The following is a 20169-nucleotide window of genomic DNA, read 5'->3' as shown; positions in this document are numbered from 1 at the left end:
TTTATTTAATTCAAACCAAGCTGTAAGGGGTGTTTCATAATTTTTTATTACATTTTTTATATTATTTTCTTTAAATATGAGTTTTTGTTTATTTTCAAGATAAACAGCTAGATTTACAACTATATGACTTCTACCACAAATCGGATATTCTTGAAGTCTCCAAGCTGCTTCCATTGGACTTACATATCTAGCATCTACGAAACTACTAATTGTACTTTATATTGATACTGCTTTGTATTGATGCACAATATTCGGAAGTTGGGGGGTTGGCGCGCAGTGCGCGAAGGGGGGCGTGAGCCCCACTAGTATATATGTGGCGTCTCACATCTTTCGCGCTTCAGGCTCTACTCGCCAGGTGGCCAAGCCCCTAATAGCCCGTTCCCGTCAAGCGGCGAAATTCCCGCACGATTACTATATAAGCGCGATCGAGTCAATCTGAGCCCACACCTCTCCTGTGTCTAAGGCAGAGAGCACGTAATCAGCCTTACTGATGAGTCCTGGCGTGCTCTCGTGACGAAACACCTTTTTCTCTCTTAAGTAGGCGATAACTAATCGCTACAGTGGTGACCCCGACAAAGAACAAAACGCAACCTTCTGATACTCTTACGCATCTCCGCATCCTCCACGCCGGGTACACGCAACGCAGCTAATCCCACGCAATTCGCTCGAACCTCTCAACGATACCCACACGATTCGCTCATCGCACGAACTCGTTCACGCACGGCTGCCACGCGCCCCGCACCACATGATTGCGCTCATCGCACAACTCGTTCACGCACCGGCAACACGCCCCGCATCTCTCGCAACGGAGCGTGGAAGACGCGGAGATCCAACAAGACTTCTTCTCAACATCTTTCTCCCTCTCATGCCTTCACACCCTCGTCACTCGTATCGTCACTTTCTCCCGTCGTGACTGGGAGGGGAGTGATGTGGCGTCTCACATCTCTCGCGCTTCAGGCTCTACTCGCCAGGTGGCCAAGCCCCTAATAGCCCGTTCCCGTCAAGCGGCGAAATTCCCGCACGATTACTATATAAGCGCGATCGAGTCAATCTGAGCCCACACCTCTCCTGTGTCTAAGGCAGAGAGCACGTCATCAGCCTTACTGATGAGTCCTGGCGTGCTCTCGGGACGAAACACCTTTTTCTCTCTCAAGTAGGCGATAACTAATCGCTACATATATATATATAGTATCCTTATACTATCTGTATGATGTATGCATGATTATTAGTACATAATCAAAGAACGCAAATTATCTATCATAAAAGAATGACGGTCACGTGACTGTCTACCGAATACGCCGTGATATGATTGGTCGTGAGGGACGGAAGGTGGTACATTTAAATGTACATATGACGGAGTGCGCGGTGGCTTAGTCGGCTAGGTCGTGGATTGGCACGAGGGGAGGGTTTAGGCGACCTTCTCGCAGCAAAAATTGCCTAAATTCCTTCAACCCCCCTCCCAGCAATGCGGGGCCTCCCTATCCCTCTTTCCCTTCCTTCTCCCAAGTGCCAAGTGCCCATAGTAGTGCCCTTATTAAAGGAGCCGGACGTAGAGCACTCTTATATTAAAAAAAAAAAATGTACATATGACACCTTAATGGAGTGTACCACTTGCTTAGCTACCAACATTCGAAGCAGCGCTGCTAGCACCACCGTTTTTGCATTTATGTAGCAAAAAAGGGCCAATAGGACGAAACCTCCGGACACATGTCTTATCTTTCAGCCCAACAGTGATGAAAAAAAATTGATTGCTCTAAAAGGAAAAAAAAAAAAAAAAAAAAAAAAAACGGCACTTTGAGGTGAGGTAGGGTCGGAATGAAAAAGTTTGGAATGAAATTTTTTAATGTTTGTAGTGCTCGTACAACTCACAGACGTATTACAATGACTTGTTTACCCATACTTCATTTACTAGCTTTAAGGTGGCTCTAGTGCCTTGTGCCATATCAAAATGGGGAGACTAAAAATTAATCATTATTTTCTTTAAAATATGGTACAAAATTATCGTAGAGACTGTTGTAAGCCATATTCTACATTTCATCTATTACTTTAGTGAGTAAATATAAAAAAAACAAAAAAGTTTTATGGTGCCCTAATTGATGAACTGTTACGGTACGCTCCTAAGTTCAAGAGTAGTTATACCTATATATATGTACACTGCAGAATGCAGACAGCTGAGAGCTGACTTGCACTCGCAACTGTATACTTAGTCTCCGATTATTTAAAGATTTTTTTCGATAACACGACACTTTTCTCATGTCATCGAAAACTGCGTAATAATATCGACGCCCCGGGCGAAGACTATGCCCTGCTTCAAAGCCTGGACGAAGACTATGCCCTTTTCTGGAGTCTGGACGAAAACTATGCCCTTTTGTCTGTTCCAGATGAAAACTATGCCCTTTTAGGATCCCGGACGAAGACTATGCCCTTTTCCGGAGTTTGGACGAAGACTATGCCCTTTTCTCGCGCTCGGACGAAAACTATGCCCTTTTGGAGTTCCGGACGAAGACTATGCCCTTTTCTCGCGCTCGGACGAAAACTTTGCCCTTTTTTCGAGTCCGGATGAAAACTATACCTGTTTTTTCTAGTCCGTGTGAAGACTATTACATTTTTTCCGAGTCTGGACGAAGATATTGACTTTTTCTGGAGCCGGGATGAAGTACAATTCATTTGAGCTCACCGTACATTTGTTTTTGTATTTAGATATATAGTCAAATATACTTATATAGTGGTTGTTGTTTACATTTACATAAATAATTGTAAATAATAATAAAAACTCAGGAATCGTTTTATAAGCATTGTAATTTGCAATTAATAAATACGAAAGACTCTTTAATGTTTTATTTTCAAATTTTAATTTCTTTTCTACATTTTTGTTAATTATAATGAGTAACTAATATAATTATTGTAACTTGAAGTTAAAAAATTAATAAAATTTGTACAATTCGTGATATTATAAAATATAATATTCGTAAGAAAATTGAGAAAAAAGTAAACTTTTATTTTATTAATTAATGTTTGCAAGACATGAATATTTAGATTACAAAGTATTTTTTAACACAAGAATAAATTAGCAAGTTTAAATTAATTACAGTTATTGTTATGTACAATTCACGGAATCGTTTCAAAAAAAAAAAAAAAGCTCAAAAACTCCTTTTTTCAAACACTTACCGAAACTTTAAATACTGAAGCCGTTAGACCTGTTAAGAATAATGATGACGTATTGTTTTTTTACAAAGACGTCTGTAGAATCACGTGCATGTGAATCTCGATGTGAAAATAAAACTTATAACAAACGTTTTGACACAAGTATCGCGAAATCTTAAAATGTTTAATCGTTTTCAAAAGCTTCGTATTCGTGAGCTTCTTCAAGCGTACTAGTAGCTGTTACCCACCCACCAAAAGCATAAATTAGCAAATCTGGAGGATTTTTTTTTGTTTTAGGAAAAGTAAAACACAAGAGGGGTTAGTAATTAACATTGGGGTGTTTCTTAACTTAATTTTCGTCCGAACTCGAAAAAAAGGGTATAATCTTCGACCGGGACCAAAAAAGGGCATAGTTTTCGTCCAGGACCAAAAAAAGGGCATAGTTTTCGTCCGGGTTTGAGAAAAGTGCATAGTCTACGCCCGGGCTCGAAAAAAAGGGTATAGTCTTCGTCCGGGACCAAAAAAACAAAAAAAGGGCATAGTTTTTGTCCGGGACCAAAAAAAGGGCATAGTTTTCGTCCGGACTAGAAAAAAGGGCAGAGTCTTCGCCCGGGACGTCGAAAGGGCATAGTTTTCGTCCAGGGCCAATTAGGGAATAGTCTTTGCCCGGGGCGTCGATATATACAAGATAGTATGTTTTTTAAACCTTACGGGTTATTTATATAAGTGCAGCAGTAGGTTGTATATCGCGTAAGCTTGCATTTCCTATCCAACCCGTCTTAAATCTACGATTTCGTAAGCATGATTTCTTACAATTTTCATCGTCAACCTTAATTTTTTTTTATACGAATAGAAAGATGGGAATTCAAAGAATATAATTTAGCTATTTAGCTATTTTTTCCCAACTCAATTAGTCTATTGCAGCTTAAAACTTTCCTTTGAAAGTGCGAAATGGCACATTTAACCTTACCAAAATCCCACTTGTTTTCCTATAAATAGTCGGGAACGAGAGAACTTTATTCAGGTTAAATGTGCTTTTTCGCACTTGCAAAGGAAAGTTTCAAGCTGCAATAGACTAATTGAGTTGGAAAAAAATAGCCAAGGTATTGTCATCTCCTCAAAAATATGTTATTGAAAGGCGTTTATGGTATTACAATCGTTGAACGTGTAAAAAAAATAAAAATATAATTGCACCCATAAGGCCAGTGTTATTTTTCCCCTTAGTGACTACACATACCGCGAGAGTCACGTGACCTTTAAGAATCGCAATAGAATTTTCTTGATAGTGTAGAATACGTAGAGCTTAAATGAATTACTTTAATATTTGTTAGAGGTCATTTTTAAAAGAACTATACAAACGAAAATTATGTGATGAACATGAGCTCTTGTTGAAAGTAACTCCTTTTCGTCTCGCTTAAATGGACAAAGCTTTTTAAAAAATGCAAAGGTATTGAAAAAAATCTACCTATGAGTTAATTATTGTTTAATTATTCGGTGAGCAAAATTTAGAGGCATGTTACAGTGCAATTTAAACAATGCAAACGTTAAACATAAGGAAAATATTGAGTTTGTTTGGTGCAAGGGGCAGAGGGGGGAGTCTCCCTTTCTCGTCCCTTTGAATGATAATCCTAAACCTACTTAGTGGCCTTATAGATGCTACCATCAGGATGGTAACACCCTAACAGGGGGACTTGAAAAGTTTTTGAACTTAAAAATTTATTTCCCTACTTAAGGAAAAAAAATTTTTTCTTCATTATTATACAAAATACTTGAACCCCCTGGTTTTAGTATTACCATCTGAATGGTAGCATCTACATAGCCAATAAATACTTTTAAACAGTCCTTTGTTAAATTTCAACCTATGTAAACGACGTCTTTTGAGCCGTCGTAAGATACATCCTTAGCGACGTCGTAAATGACGTGATAAATGACCTTATAAATGACGTACATTGTGATGTCATGAATGGCGTCATGATTGACGTAATAACTTAAGACATGTCATCTTTTTCCCTTGCACTGAAATCTCATCTAGGATACTGAGATACTTGAAGATTAACTGCTAGAGCTTACGTAACGCATCCTAGATGACGGTAGCATGATGCCTTAATCCATTATTAGACGGCGAATTTTATCCTTTTGGTAGCGAATAGACGCGGGCCAACCAAGGACGAGGGCGCTTAAAAATGAATGGGCTCGTCATGTGGATGGCGTAGAAGACTGGGAGATCTGGTAAAACTGCTGAGTAGACTTTGGTGAGCAGATGTCTGCAGATGAGCAGATCGCCGCAAAATAGCCCTATTGCGCTGCGCAATAGACTTGACACAGTCGCTTATGGGGACAATTCTATCCTGCTCGCTCTAATGCGCTCCATGTGACTGCAGCCTAAAAGTACATCGTGCATATGTATGCGGAACAGTACCTTTCGTTAGAGTAGCAGCCAATGGTCTTGAAGAGTTCAAGTGGGAATAGTTTGATATAGTGTATTTAACAAAAATTATTATTGGATGACTGTTATTTCTTGGTATTTAGTGACAGTTAACACTGCTATAAGTATGATTACACGTGAAAGCATCAAAAAAACATGGTAATTATGATGTTAAATTAATATTTCGTTGACTTTCGTCGATACGTTACGCCGAGTTCCGTATCCATGTACACGACGAACTTTTTGTCTAACTGAAACGGAAGCGTCACTTGCTAAACCGATAGCGGGGGACTGCGCGAAAATTTTTTTTGTGACGCGCTGACGTTCATAGACATATAAGAAAGATAGACTGCTCGTTCCTATGTACGGTGCTGAAGCACAACATGGCAACATCCCACCTCTGGCAATGTGCGAGAGAGATAGAAATCCACGTTCGATGTTGTGTCTCCTTCTACCTATGCTCCAGCGCTGTGCATACGAATAAGCAGTCTTATTTTCTTTTATGTCTATGGTGACGTTTCGTTGGTTACTTGAGTTACTTCCGCAGCCATGGAACCGCGGCTTCACAGTGTCCTCGACCCATTGCCCACTGTATGCTTTCCGATATTTCGATTTTACCGCGAGTAGCCCCTTACAGTCATGCAGTAAACGAAACGTTACCATTGTGGGTACCTAGTTTTTACCTTAAATACATTCACCTCAATGAAAAATGAAGAATATAACGTAGTTTGTGTATCCCAACCCAAGTTCCAACCAATTTTTATGTATAAGGCCACTTTTTTATTATTTTATAGCGTCCGTTACAGTGTCGTCGATGGATCAAAGGTTAAATAAGTCAATAAGAATTTAGGCAATTCTTAATTATGTGATGTAATGTGCCTTTTTACGCTTATTAAAAGCAATTAATGCTTAAGTGGAGGATACTTTCTGTGATTATATATAATTGTCGTAATAAATTACGAAATGTAAAAAGGTGATACTTGACTCGTTCAAATACATTGCCACTGTTGTGAAATTTTGCCCTATTTTATACACAATGATATATGGAACCAATCCTGTCGTAAGTAAATTGCAAGAACATAAACTTGCCACACATTTGAACTTTTTTGTCGCAATGTAGCGGTGTACATTTACAATTGATGTTTTTTACTAAATGCATGTTAATCATTTATTTAGCTGGTATGTAATTTATAGATAACAATAAGATAAATTATTGTAAAAAGGAACGTTGACATTTGCATAATAATTTTGATTTCGTTTGATATCATCACACATTTGAACGTAAAACCAGTGCTTATGCAGTATGAGGTATTTTTACTTCTGACTTCATCATCGAAAATATCGAGGGCTGGGTGACTACGTTTGAATTCACACAATAAGTTTAATCGCGACTTTAAAATTTATTGACATATTCCAGTTACTCGGTTTGATTACAAATACTTCTTCTTTTCACGAGCTATCAAATGGATACTGGATATATACGGCATTCTTTCGTTAAAAATAAGTGAAATCGATAAACAGCCTAAAACTTCTTTATATGTCTATGCCTAAAACTGAATAGCTCAACTGAAAAGTGTTAGATTGTTTAGTTAAAGTGCGCATCGGCTGCTGGGTAGAGCTTTTCATGATACTGTATATTCTCTGGTATAGGAGTAACTTGCGACTTGCACTCTAACCAGAGAATATATAATATACTCTCCTTGCATAGAAGTACAGATGGGCCGTTTTCGCGTCCGCAGCATTTTCTCTTAATATTTTAGTTATGCTCCCCATAAGGCAGACAGCGTTAGTGTACGTCGGGGGACAATCAGGTAACTTACCCATAGCTGCCGATAACTATTACCTTCCGAGCAGCACGGCAGAATGCCTATTTATCAGTATCTTATATATTACTGATTTTCGATGCGAAATCTACTGGAAAACACGCTTCAACTACAATTATTTAATAAAATATCGTTAATGAAACTCTAACAAAAAGTTGTAAATTAGTTTTTCTTAACACGCATATCAAAAGCTTATGCAGGGGCACCGTAGTAAATTTCACAATATCTCTCATCTAATCTGTATTGTCGATAGCTCTGCGGTAAAACTATTGCATTTGAACCTTATGTTCTTGGGTTCAATGCACTTCTTTCAGCTTTTTTTTTATTTACTACTTTTTTACTACTTACTTATTTTTCATTGAAGCGTAAAAAATTTTTTTATTGTTTTTGTGTCTAATATTCCTTAAAGAATTCATGTATGAAATATCTCATATTTATTTTCTATTGAAAAGAAACGAAAACTGTTCATAGCACATTTTAACACAAGTTAATGTATGTTGTAAAACAATTTAAGACTTTTAAATAAAGACATGAGTGCGCAAAAAATAACCGCCTTTTTTGCTGGTTTTGTTTCGATATCCTGACAATAAATCATAACCTCGTGGTTGGTCCTGTCAAACGGATGCACGGATAGTTATTTTTTCGTACATAGTACCTACACGCTCAGTTAAAATCATCTCAGTTAATAGTTCAATGAAATTATTACTCACTCACGATGCCTAAAATCACCTGTTCGTACAAGGGATGCTGCAACTCGAAGCTGAAACATCCCTATCTGAGTTTTTACAGATTTCCAAAGTCTGGTAATTCAAAGTAAGTTGTTTGAGAGTTTTATTATATGCGGTAATAACAATTATATAAAAGGCGTTACTGTTCGCACAACGTTACTATTGGTAAGTAATGTTGAAAGAAAAATAAAAACTCATCCCAAGTTGACGTTTTGGTACGTACATAAAAACAAAAATAATTTTTTGGCACGGCCCATTAATACATATAACATATTAAAAAAGCACGTGTTTCCAAAAAGTGTTGATTAAATTGCTTTAAATTGAAAATTTACATTTGTTTTATTACGTGGTGCAGTTTTAGTAAACTTATTCTTACGTTCTTGTTCGTTTATAGGTAAATTTTAGCAAGATCGCTAATACCTCTTTGTAAATTGTTGTTGCAGATAAAAAAAAAAAAAAAAAAAAAAAAATGAACGATAAGGAATTGCATTAGTAGTAATTAAAAGAAAACTATGATTATAGAAAATTATTTTCCTAAAGTGAATATTTTTGACAGTGGCACTTTTTTATATGCTATATGCCCAATTCCGCGCATAGTATTTTCACAGTTTTTTAGTATTGCCTTGCGGCTTTTTTTTCTTTCAAAGGTTGGTGACTATAATCTTGCATGCAGTTTATGCGTTTGGACACAAGAGCTTTTATATTTGTAAAGGTTTTAACTTTAAAAAAATATTTTTATGTATATGGATTATTCTACGGAAACAAGTGTATTTCGTGGTTTTGTCGAGTATAACATCGTGTGAGGAGATATCGGTCTAAAAATTTTTTTAAAATAATTAAGGGATGTTTTCTGGTAAGGGTACAACAAAATTCAGATCATAAAGAAGTGTTAGTTTAATTGTACATGCAAGAAAAGGCTAAATTAGTGTTGTGGACTCCAGTTTCACCCATACATTCAGTTTCGACAACTCCTGGAAACAATATACGGATGTTTTATTTTTTTTACGGCATGGGATTTGGAAGTTATTAACAAAAACAACATTTCCATGCATTTTAGAGAAAAAAAAAATTCATCCAAGATTTGAATGGTGTTATTGTTGTAGCACAGAAATTTTGCGAATTTAAAATTCCTACGCAAAGTAATACCGCCAATACACGTAATTGAGTTTGGGCATTGCAATTCAAACGTTTGGTATTCTACGAGGATTAAGAACTTTGTAGGAATTGTTTTTTATTTTTTTCAGTTCTGTAACCCAAAGATACAAGCTAGCGAATTTTTCAATTTAATCTGCCCAACTCAAAAATTAAGAGTCCGCAACGCTAAGGAATGTCATGTATCTCCTCAAGGCGTTCGGTTATCGACTTGAAAGGTGGTGGTTGAAATAAAAATGTTTTGTACATAGTACAAGCGCAAGGGTGAAGTTTAATTGTCATTAGGTGCGTTGCAATATGGATTTTTCTACAAAAATGCAAGAGTCCATAACGCTTCTTTTCTTACTAAGAGCTTATAACGCTGTCCCATAATGCTTTGTACCTTCGATTAAATTTAGATTATTGACTCAGATAGTAACTAGCACGGATTTTAATGTTAAGTACATGATATAAATGTGGGGATAAAGTTAAATTTTCGTGGAGAGCGAGATTTTTAAGAGCCTGTAAATAATACAGAAAAGTTGATGAAAAATTTTTTTTTTTATATCCAATAGGGTTCAAAAAATTTAATATGTTGCACTGCAAAGTATGAGTTTAACAATTCACTTACATAAAATTTAATAACCCCTTCACCAAAAAATTATATTTTTGAAATAGATGCAGGTGGTTGTAAATAACATTAGATAATTTAATTTAGAGTGGCTTAGGCGATTTTTATCGGCTTGATCGTAACCTCTGAAATTCTGGAAGTATATACATAAAGTATGTCAAACTCATTTGCAATAAGAAAATACTGGGGCCAATGACTTAATTTTTTCGCAAATCGCTACTAAAAATTCACCAATTTAACACCTACTTTTATGGACACTGGTCACAAAATCAGGTATATCTTCAGAAATCTTTGATGGACCTCAAAAATTGCAAATAGTTTTTGTGTATTTTTTTAGAAAGAACTTGTTATGTTCTTAAAAATATAGGGTCAAAGACCGAACTTGAGAGAAAATCGCAATAAAAGTCTGAAATATTGATCTGGCTTGCTTCGCAACATCTCCCGATTTTCACAATTATAATTTCACGGTACTTTTCCGGAAATTTTTTGATCTTGTAGTTTGATTTTAACGAAATAACTGTATTGAAAAATTTACTGTCAAAAAGCGTTGATTTCTTATGGCACCCTACCCTAGGTCGGGTACCAACCTTCCAAGGCCCCTTAATTGTTGTAGCGTTAAGTCTTTCTGGATTCTAAAGAATTTCAGAGCTTTTATTATTTTTTAATTATTGATATTACTTACTAATAGAATGTAAATATTTACAGTTTTTATAGTAAGTGCACAGTGTAGTAGGTAATATTTTAGAAAATATATAGGGGTAAATGACCCAATTACTGCGCACTGAAATTTTTGATTGTACTAAATTTCTCATTTCTCAATGTTTTTCGATGTAAATTGAACCAGTTTTACTTAATCTTTATTTTTTTTTTTTTTTAAATAATTAAATATAAGGTTTTCATGCTGAAGCCCTAGACCCAATTGCTGCGCACCAATCACTACGTACGACTACAAAGTTTTGTAGGTTAGATTCGTTTAGAGTCACTCTGTTAAACAGTTATAAATGTCATGATGTAAAGTATGATTCTGGATTGAACGATATTAATGTCCGTACGTGTTACAATATCCAAGCACCCAAATTTTTCAGTCTGTTTTTCTTATTTTCAGTTACTGTCGAGTGTGCAGTAATTGGTGCCTGCACAGTAAGTGGGTCATTTACCCCTATCATGTAACGAGTAACGAGAAACGTTTTTAAATAGCTCTAAAAAACGGTGCAAAAAAATCGGTTTGGAGGACATTCTTACTTTGGATGAACGTCAGGTGGACAATATGCGGATTTGTTGTAAACATTTTCTTGGTAAAGATTTTTTATTTTATGGTGCTGGTTAAAAAGGTTCTCACAGCCAACGCTTTGCCACTTACAGTTATCATCATTGTACAAAATGAAGAAGTTAGTCCAAATGATGATAATGTTAGTTTACCTTCTGTGGTCGAAAATTTTTCTTCATTCGTACAAAATGCTGTCGACAATACTAACTATACTGTTCACAAAAATTTCCAGCAAGACAGTTCAATTCATCATGATTCTATTCTCAAAGAAGAATTATCTTATCAATAGCCGGTGACCAAAAACAATCAACCAAAAAAAACTAATAAAAATCAGATTCAGCCCATGATTGTTAAGTTAACAAATGAAAACAAACAAATGAAAACACGAATTTGTCTGCTTAAAGCAAAGTTAGATTCTTATCGAAAAAAAATTATAAGGATTTCAAAAAAAATCTAATGAAACAATAAAAACGGAAAAAATTTTACAGAGTTTAGCCTCTCTTTTAAATGAAAATTCATATTTAGTGGTTAAAATGCAACTTAATCACAACAAAAAAAGAAAGTGGGATGACGATGAAAAACACTTCGCGCTGGATCTTTACTTTCAATCCCCTCGTGCATACAAATTTTTACGTAACAAAAAAAATACTGCTCTTCCCTGTGTTTCGCTCATGAAAGTCTTGGTTAATGAGTTGAACTTGAGTCCCGGCATCAATGCTGATCTCATGTGCATAATCTCATTAGAAGCAGCCTCTATGTCCGATTACGAAAAAGAGTATGTGTTAATGTTGGATGAAATGGAAAGTTTCTTTATCGATATTTTATTAATTAATTGTAGTTTAAACGTGTTTTCCAGTAGTTTCGCATCGAAAATCAGTAGTATATAAAATACTGATAAATGGCCATTCTGCCGTGCTGCTCGGAAGGTAATAGTTATCAGCATCTATATTCTATGGGTAAGTTACGTGGTTGTATCCCGACACTAACGCTGCCTGCCTTATTGGGGCATAACTAAAATATTAAGAGAAAATGCTGTGGACGCGAAAATGGCCCATCTGGCCTTCTATGCAAGAAGAGTAAGGCAAACGTACCGATGCTGGAACGTGTCCTATTCGTGAAACGGACTTTAAAAATTAACCAAATGTAAATAATCAAAATTATATCCAACTAATTTAATATTTACTTTAAAATGTATAAGCAATCATAATGATAAGTGATTAAACAATTTGTTAAGAATGACGGTTTTTTTTATCATATAATGATGTGCAAAAAATATCTTATAGAAAGCCTATAATAAGTGATGAATAATATCGTTGAATTCGTATACATATCCCTTAGATGTTTTGATGTCTATTTATTGTTTGTCACAATGTTTAATGTGTTAATGTATTTTAAATAATGCTTAGAACATGTAGAATGAGAAATTTTCAAGTTTTATGAAAGTTAAGGACTGTTTTGATAATTTATTCAGATGATCCGGCTAATGGACACTAAAGTTTTGAATATTCTGCTTAGTGGAGCAGAAAACTGTTGCGTTCCGTCTCATGGACACATAACTATAGCACTATATGTCTGTTTCGTAAAACAGCGTAAACAAAGTGTCGCTTCAAAGTATTTTGATCAATTAAATCATTTTATCGTGTTTTCTTGTAAATTCTTTTGTACAGTACATAAGTCATATGTCACACAGCGGCATTTATTCATAGGTACGTCATAAATAATGTATTTTATTGAGTGGTATACATTAAAGTAAGTATGTAACCTATAAACATAACCTAAGTATTATACATAAATGCTGACATATCATTGCACTGACAATTTTTTTTTCCTTATTATTTAATATAATTTACAGCTCAAGTATTGTTTTTCCGGATAAAAAATGGCAAAGACAAGTAAAAAAAAAAGTTAAGGGAAGAAAAATCGTCGAACAATAGCTTAAAAGTGTGGATGGCAATAAATCGAAAAAAAAAACAGTAGTTGTATTAAAAAAAACTTTAAAACTTATCCTTAAGAATCCCTTGATTTAGCCATTAAAGCAGTTAGTCATGGAATTTCTAGAAGAAAAGCAGCAAAAACATTCTATGTACCTTCAACAACTATACATAGGCGTCAAAAAAATTCTCAAAAATCTGATTGGAAGATTGGGCCTCCAACAATATTAAAAGCTACAGAAGAATCAAAAATTGTTGATTGGATTCGTTACAGAGCTGTTCATGAATTTCCTGTTTCAAAAACAGATTTATTAGACACTGTCCAGAGTTATGTCATCGATAAAAATAAGGACACACCATTTACTAACTCTTGACCAGGAAGGCACTGGTACGAAGGGTTCGCAAAACGACATCCTGAACTGTCCCTCAGAACACCTCAGAATCTAACACTTACTCGGGCCTCCGTAACTAAAGAGAACCTTTTAGGCTGGTTTTCAGAAGTAAGGCAATATTTGAAGGAGCAAAATTTACTTGAGATTGAAGCTTCTCGTATTTTCAACTGCGATGAGTCCAACTTCTTGTTATGCCCTAAAAGTGACAAAGTGCTGACTGAAAGAGGCTCTAAAGCTGTCTACAAAGTAGTTGATGCTAATGAAAAGGAGGGTATGACTGTGCTTTTTAACTACTCTGCTGATGGGACCAGAGCCCCTCCTATGGTGCTGTATATTTACAAAAAAGAAGTCCCCTCACATATTTTAGAAAAAATCCCAAAAGGGTGAGGAGTTGGTCTCTCTGATTCAGGATGGATGACCACAGAAGTTTTTTTTTAATATGCAGCTAATGTATGGTATCCATGGCTAGTCAAGAATAGTATCTGCTTTCCAGTTATTTTATATCTAGATGGACATGCTTCTCATGTAACTATTCCTTTAGTCAGATTTTGTCGTGAGAATAAGATAGAGTTAATTTCATTATACCCAAACGCTACTCATTTAATACAGCCATTAGATGTAGCTCTGTTTCATTTCTTGAAAGAGTCATGGAAGAGAACTGTGCCAAGATGAAAAATACAAAATAACACCTTGAAGTTAGGAAAAGAAGAGTTTGCTCCTGTTTTGCATATTGCTTTAGATGCCTTGGTCGATGAGAAAAAAATCATTTGAAACGGTTTTCAAGCTTGTGGGCTTATGCCTTTTAACCCGAGTGCTGTTAAGTTTGATATTTTAAATAAGAAAAATAAATTTCCAATATCAACTCATACTGATGACGTTAGAAAATCATCTGAAAATTCTGAAAATATGCACATGAATTCTAGGATGATTCAGTCTAATAGATTTTCTCAAATGCTCAATGAATGTATATCAGAAGAATTATTAAAAGAATTTGAAGATTGTAAAAAAACACAAATATGGACTGGAAAAATTAAAAATAAGATTCTTTTTTATTACAAGCTAAAACTTACATCTACTAATGGTAGACATACTTAATTTTTCTTTATTTGAATTAATTTTTTTATTAACATACAAAATTTTTTAACTACATTCTATTAATTTTATATAATGTGATTTTTTAAACAATTTTTTTAGTTACAAAATATTTTTTCTTTTGTAATTACCTTTAGGATCTAACATGAAAAACAAGCCAACAATTAAAAATGTTGAAGATATTGTATGTATACGGGAAACTCATATAACCACTTTTCTCAGTGATTTTTATCAATCCCCACCTATTACCCTTTTGGATCATCCTATAAATATCAATCCATTTTAAAATAATGTATTTACTTATACTGAAAATGAAAATAATAACGATAAGCCACTAATTGCTGATAAAAATTTGTGAGATTTGATAGAAAATGGTTATGAAAATAATATGATTAGTTGGGATAGTAAAAATCATGAAATTAATGTTGAAATAAATCAAACTCCCTTGAGATTATAGAACTCTCAGGTTTGTAAAAGTATATTTTTTTAAATAACTATACCTCTAATGTCAATGTAACTAATCGTAAAAATTTTATAACTGTAGAATACGTTAATACAGATAATCAAAAGACAATTTGGATTCCACCCACGAAGTTTTTAGTGGTGAAATATTAGGCAATAATATGATCAATGAAAATCATGCTCTTAAATTGGGAAAAGATGTTGGTTGAGAAAATAAAAATAAAAAAGACAGCAGTAACAAAAATAATATTGAAAATATTCCATGTATGAGTAATCAAAGTAATATAAATTGTACCTACAAATACATATTTCTTACATTTTATTTGTACATTTATTTTTTAACAGCAACCGTTGATAGAGCAAATAGTTTTACAAACATGTACATGTTACCTGAGAAGTATTTATCCAAGAAAAAAAAAATTGAACTGGAACAAACGAAAAAACAAAAATTACCTGTGGCTGGAACTTCTGATGCTTGGATAAAAGTACACGAAGAAAAAGAGAGAAAGGAAGCCGAAAAACAAGAAAAAATAGCTTAAAGAAAGCTATTACAAGAAGAAAAGAAGAAATTACGAGAAGAAGCAAAAGTGCTACAAAATAAAATGAAAGAAATACAAAAAAAAAACAAAAACAGAAATTAAGTAAAAAATCTAAAACTTTTCCAGATTGTACTGTGATTTTATTAAAGTATTTTCTAATCAACAATTATTTCTAAAAAAGTTTGTTGTTAAGTATTTCATTAGAAATAAAATTAAACGTTTAAATGTAAATTACGACTATTTGTTCACCTTATATACTTGTTCCACCATACGTACGTAAAAAATGGAACAGTGTTACATAGAACACAATCCTTGTTCCAGTATACGTACATATTGATTATTTCGTAATTCTTATCGTAATTTTGTATTTTTTATCATTTCTTGATTTTTTGAAGAGCTATGGCCTCATAAGAACCTAATTAATCGATAAATAATCTAATCACTAACCATAAATTGATTTAGATACCCATTTTGTACAGGAAACTGAAAGTACTTCAAAAATCGTTCCAGCATTGGTACGTTTACCTTATATTCTATATTCTCTGGTTAGAGTGCAAGTTACTCCTATACCAGAGAATATTCAGTCTCATAAAAGGTTCTACCCAGCAGCCGATGCGCACTCTAACCAAGCAATCCACACTTTCCAGTTGAGCTGAGTTTTAGGCTATTTACGTGATGTTATGTCATGCAGAAATAATTTGTAATTAATAATCAAATATCGATTGTTGCTCTATTTCAAAACAGGTGCGATCAGATGCTTATAAAGGGTTTAAACAAAAATGTTATCCGGCTTTACTTTTTGCCCACGACAACTTTATTTATCGATTTCACTTATTTATAAAGAAAAAAATGCTGTATATCTAATACCCCTTTGATAGCTCGTAAAATGGAGAAGTTTTTGTATTCAAGTCGAGTAACTGGAATATCTCAATAAACTTTTGCAGTTGCGATTAAACTTATTGTGTTAATTCAAACTTTGTCCCCCAGCCCTTGCCATTTTGCGTAATGACGTCAGAAGTGAAAATGCCTTATTAATGGTGATTAAACGAACTTCTGTGAAGTTTAAAAATGAATAACTCGAAGTGTATCAAAAAATATATATTATAGTTTTAACAAACCATCATGAATTGTGAAGACAATAACGACAATGTCTTATATGCACTGATCAGCCTTATTAGTAACTGCCTAGTAATCTACGTTTAAGTATTAGTAATTTGAAAAAAAAAACCAGACGTGTGGCACTCCGGGACTGCCGCGGTATAACTATTGCATAGCATTTTTTATCGACTTATACAATTATAATTGCTTATTTATTTTCAATTCATAATATATAATACTCAAATGGATTTTTTATAAACAATTAATTGATAAATTAATTATTAGTGTGAATATTAATATTCCAATTGATCGGGTTACCGAATTACCAAATTAAGGACGATCTTCAGGTATAGTAGTTTTCGCAAGAATTTGCTGAAATTCAAGTATGTATGAAATGAAAGTGTTATTTACACGTGTGCAAAATTTCAACAGATGTTTCCGTACTAAATTGCAAACTATTCAGTTTTAAAGATTGTCGATTTAATAGTGCAGTATATTTATAGCTATAATCTTGGCAAAAAAAAAACGCACACTTACAAGTATAACTTAATGAATTTTCGCAGTATTTTCCCCAAAAAATTTTAAGTAATAAACGAATTCCTAAGCAAATAAATGAGTACAAGTCTTACAGGCCTTTTTATATTAATTATTGAGTAAAAATAATTTTAATAACACCTCATCTGGCCTCCGCCGAGAGAGAAGCAGACGCCCAAAGCAACTTAGCAACACTGCAACATCTTGTTACTTACTGAGTACAGAACAGTCAGAAGACGGTCACGAAAAAAAGCCCAACTCAAATTTGCCCAAGTAAACTTGCATTTATTAGTAAATAAATAAAATAATAAATACATGCTAATAAATAAATCATTATACGGTAAAAAAATCGTGTTGGTATTTTCTTTGTAAGGGTCATCGACTTCTATGATAAATTGATATGTGTGTACGATAATTTTTGCTCTATTTTAGAAAATTTAATAATTTAACAGAACAGAATGCATATGATAAAATTATCAACACAATTTCGGTTCAATTCTTTAACTTTTTAATGTTTAAGGAAGAGTACAATTATCTTTAAACTAGCAGCCCCCCCTCTCAGCTTCGCCCGAGACTTACTAAATGGAACACCGTAGTGTGTTGACATGTAATGTGAAACGTTTTCAGTTAAAAATTTTACATTTATTCCTGACACTTCTCAGAACAAAAATCTTCTTACTAAAAACATATTTGTTCGCAATCCATACAGTTTATTTGGTCAAATAATAAGCTGTAAAAATTTATGCTGAAAAGTATCGTGCGTTCTTTATGCCATAAAATAATCGTTGGACATAAGGAGCGGTTAATTATCGGTTTTTCCCGTGTAATTTTCGAAAAGAGCTATTTTTTAAAGATGTTAAGATTTTAAACTCCCAAAAATGTATATTAAAAAAAATTTTTTTTTCTCTTATCTCACAACTTTATTACCAAAGCAAAAAAGTCCTGGAGCCTAATTTCTACATTTTTTATTGCCACAAAAATACAAACATATTTTCTTTTTATTTAAAAACCTGAATTTAGATCTTAAAAGATTTAAGAGATTACTGTAGGAGTAAAATGAAGAGCTGATCTCTTACGTAATAGATTCTTTATTTGTCGATTTTGAGGCTGCTGTTCCAATCTTGATAAATTTTCTGCGTCAGTTTCTTGACGCCTAAAATTGTATTCATTAGATACATTTGAAGTTTTCCTTCTAATTCACCCTCTTGCGACTTTTGTGACCCCTAAAGGCTTTTTTCTGTCAATTTTGTTAAGTTCTAATATATTTGTTGGTTAGGTAGTTCGATGTCCGATTGTCCTAAAAAAGACCGGTGAGTTTTTTAAATTGAACTCTTTCTTGACTAAAGTTTACAGCAAATGTGACTGCCTGGATACCTCAGGGTGATCTTCTATGGCCTGCTGTTGAAGACCCAGACTGATTGGGAGAAAAATTACTAAGTCCGAAGCATTGGGGCTAGTTTTAGTGCTCTTTCCCAAGGTCTCCTGGCATAACGTCGAAGCCGTTGGTGTCTAAAGCACCTTTTTTTTGCAGACTCAGTTGTTTTGATGATCTAAGGTGGAGAGATTAGTAGAGATTGGTTCATGATGCTTGCCCGTTGGAGACTCTCGTTGGCTCAAGTTTTTTTTTCCTTGATAGCTGTTAGGTACGCCCAGCGCAGATCTTGGAGAGGATCGGTGATTCCTGGTTACATGCTTAGAGTCGAGGGGGTAATATAGGGTCGTTGGTCACCGGGGTTACCAGCCTTGCGACAAACAACTCTGCTCGTGACGTCTGCCAGTGAATGACTGACTTGGTTTAATAGTGGCCGGATTTACGTAGTCTTTTAGTCGAAGAATAATGTTTCCGGAAATGTTAGTAAGAATGTATTTGTTGGCACGGTAGTTTAAACTTAGGGGGTCCTTTAAACAACCGATGAGATTGAAGGTTAAGTAATGAACGTAAATACTTATATTGGCCCTGAAAAATGCCAGTGATAAAATTTCTAGTTATTCCTTATTATCATGCTTGATGATGGAGAGCCTGCTGTGGGTAGCTTGACTCTTACCCTCGGAGTCTCTGTGTACGGAGGCCGTTCATGAGGGAGATATACGCCGCTGATCTAAATATATCTCGTCTTCAGGTCGTTGCCCGAATAACCACCGCTCATCGTTAGTCGGGAAAGTGGGCCTGGAGGATACCTTCTCTGGAGGTATGCCGTTGGAACGACCACTAAGAAGTTGGCAGTTGTGGCTGCCCGTACTCTTTAGGGTTGTCTTCCCTGGCTTATATTTGTAGTGAAAATTCTCTGACGGCACCAGGCCAGATTGTGGTACGGCCACATAGCTCTGAAGTGTTAAAGCAAGTAATGCTCTGGCTAGACACGTCTCCTGGTATTCTGCTGGAGACGTTATCGATTAGAATCAATTTTTCATTAGTGGCACTCATAAATCTTGAAGGTTCCAGGTGAAATGAGTGAACACCTAGATCACTTCCTCTTCGGAGAAGTTCGTCATCGGTAATGATGTTACCAAGCTGCACGACTCCAGCTACATTTTCAATGCAGCTCGATGAACTGTCAGTCGACGATTGCACAATAACTACGACGCTCCGGCCTCTTATAACCACATTTATTTCATTCTTTTGCAGGTAGCTTCGATTTTATGTCGACGCCACCTAGCGGATCCTACTGAACTAAAGTGAAAAGCTGTCGTATTTTTGCAAAACTTTGAGCTTATTTATTGCTATTGTTATTAAATTTTTCAAGATGAAAACCATACTAAAACCATCTAGGAAGTGTCAAGAATCGGTATGCAAAATTTCAGCCAAATCGGTTTAGTAGTTTTCGCGGTTAGCGATTACAACGGTTTTAGCGACTTTGCTGTATATATTAGTAAGATAAAATTAAAAACAAAAATAATAGAAACACATTATTTTGTATAATTTGTTTGAGTATTCAACATTTTCATAAATACAAAAAAATATTAGTTACATA

At 34.7% G+C, this 20169-nt stretch overlaps 1 protein-coding gene across 1 annotated transcript in view; it reads left to right on the top strand.

Moving 5' to 3' along the window:
- Positions 1–6202: 6202 nt before the first annotated feature.
- The window catches only part of shtd (anaphase promoting complex subunit 1), a 901519-nt gene continuing 887552 nt past the window's right edge, over positions 6203–20169 (top strand). Inside the window, exon 1 of the mRNA XM_089595858.1 lies at positions 6203–6629. Within this exon, the coding sequence (XP_089451984.1) occupies positions 6606–6629 (24 nt within the window). The 5' untranslated portion in view covers positions 6203–6605. The remainder of the gene's footprint in view (positions 6630–20169) is intronic.

Source organism: Copidosoma floridanum, unplaced genomic scaffold (assembly GCF_036245765.1).
Source record: "Copidosoma floridanum isolate Cflo_tuat_1 unplaced genomic scaffold, Cflo_Japanese_pri ptg000004l, whole genome shotgun sequence".
NCBI lineage: Eukaryota > Metazoa > Arthropoda > Insecta > Hymenoptera > Encyrtidae > Copidosoma > Copidosoma floridanum.
The sequence above is the reverse complement of the archived record's forward strand: the minus strand, read 5'-3'. Positions and strand labels throughout refer to the sequence as shown.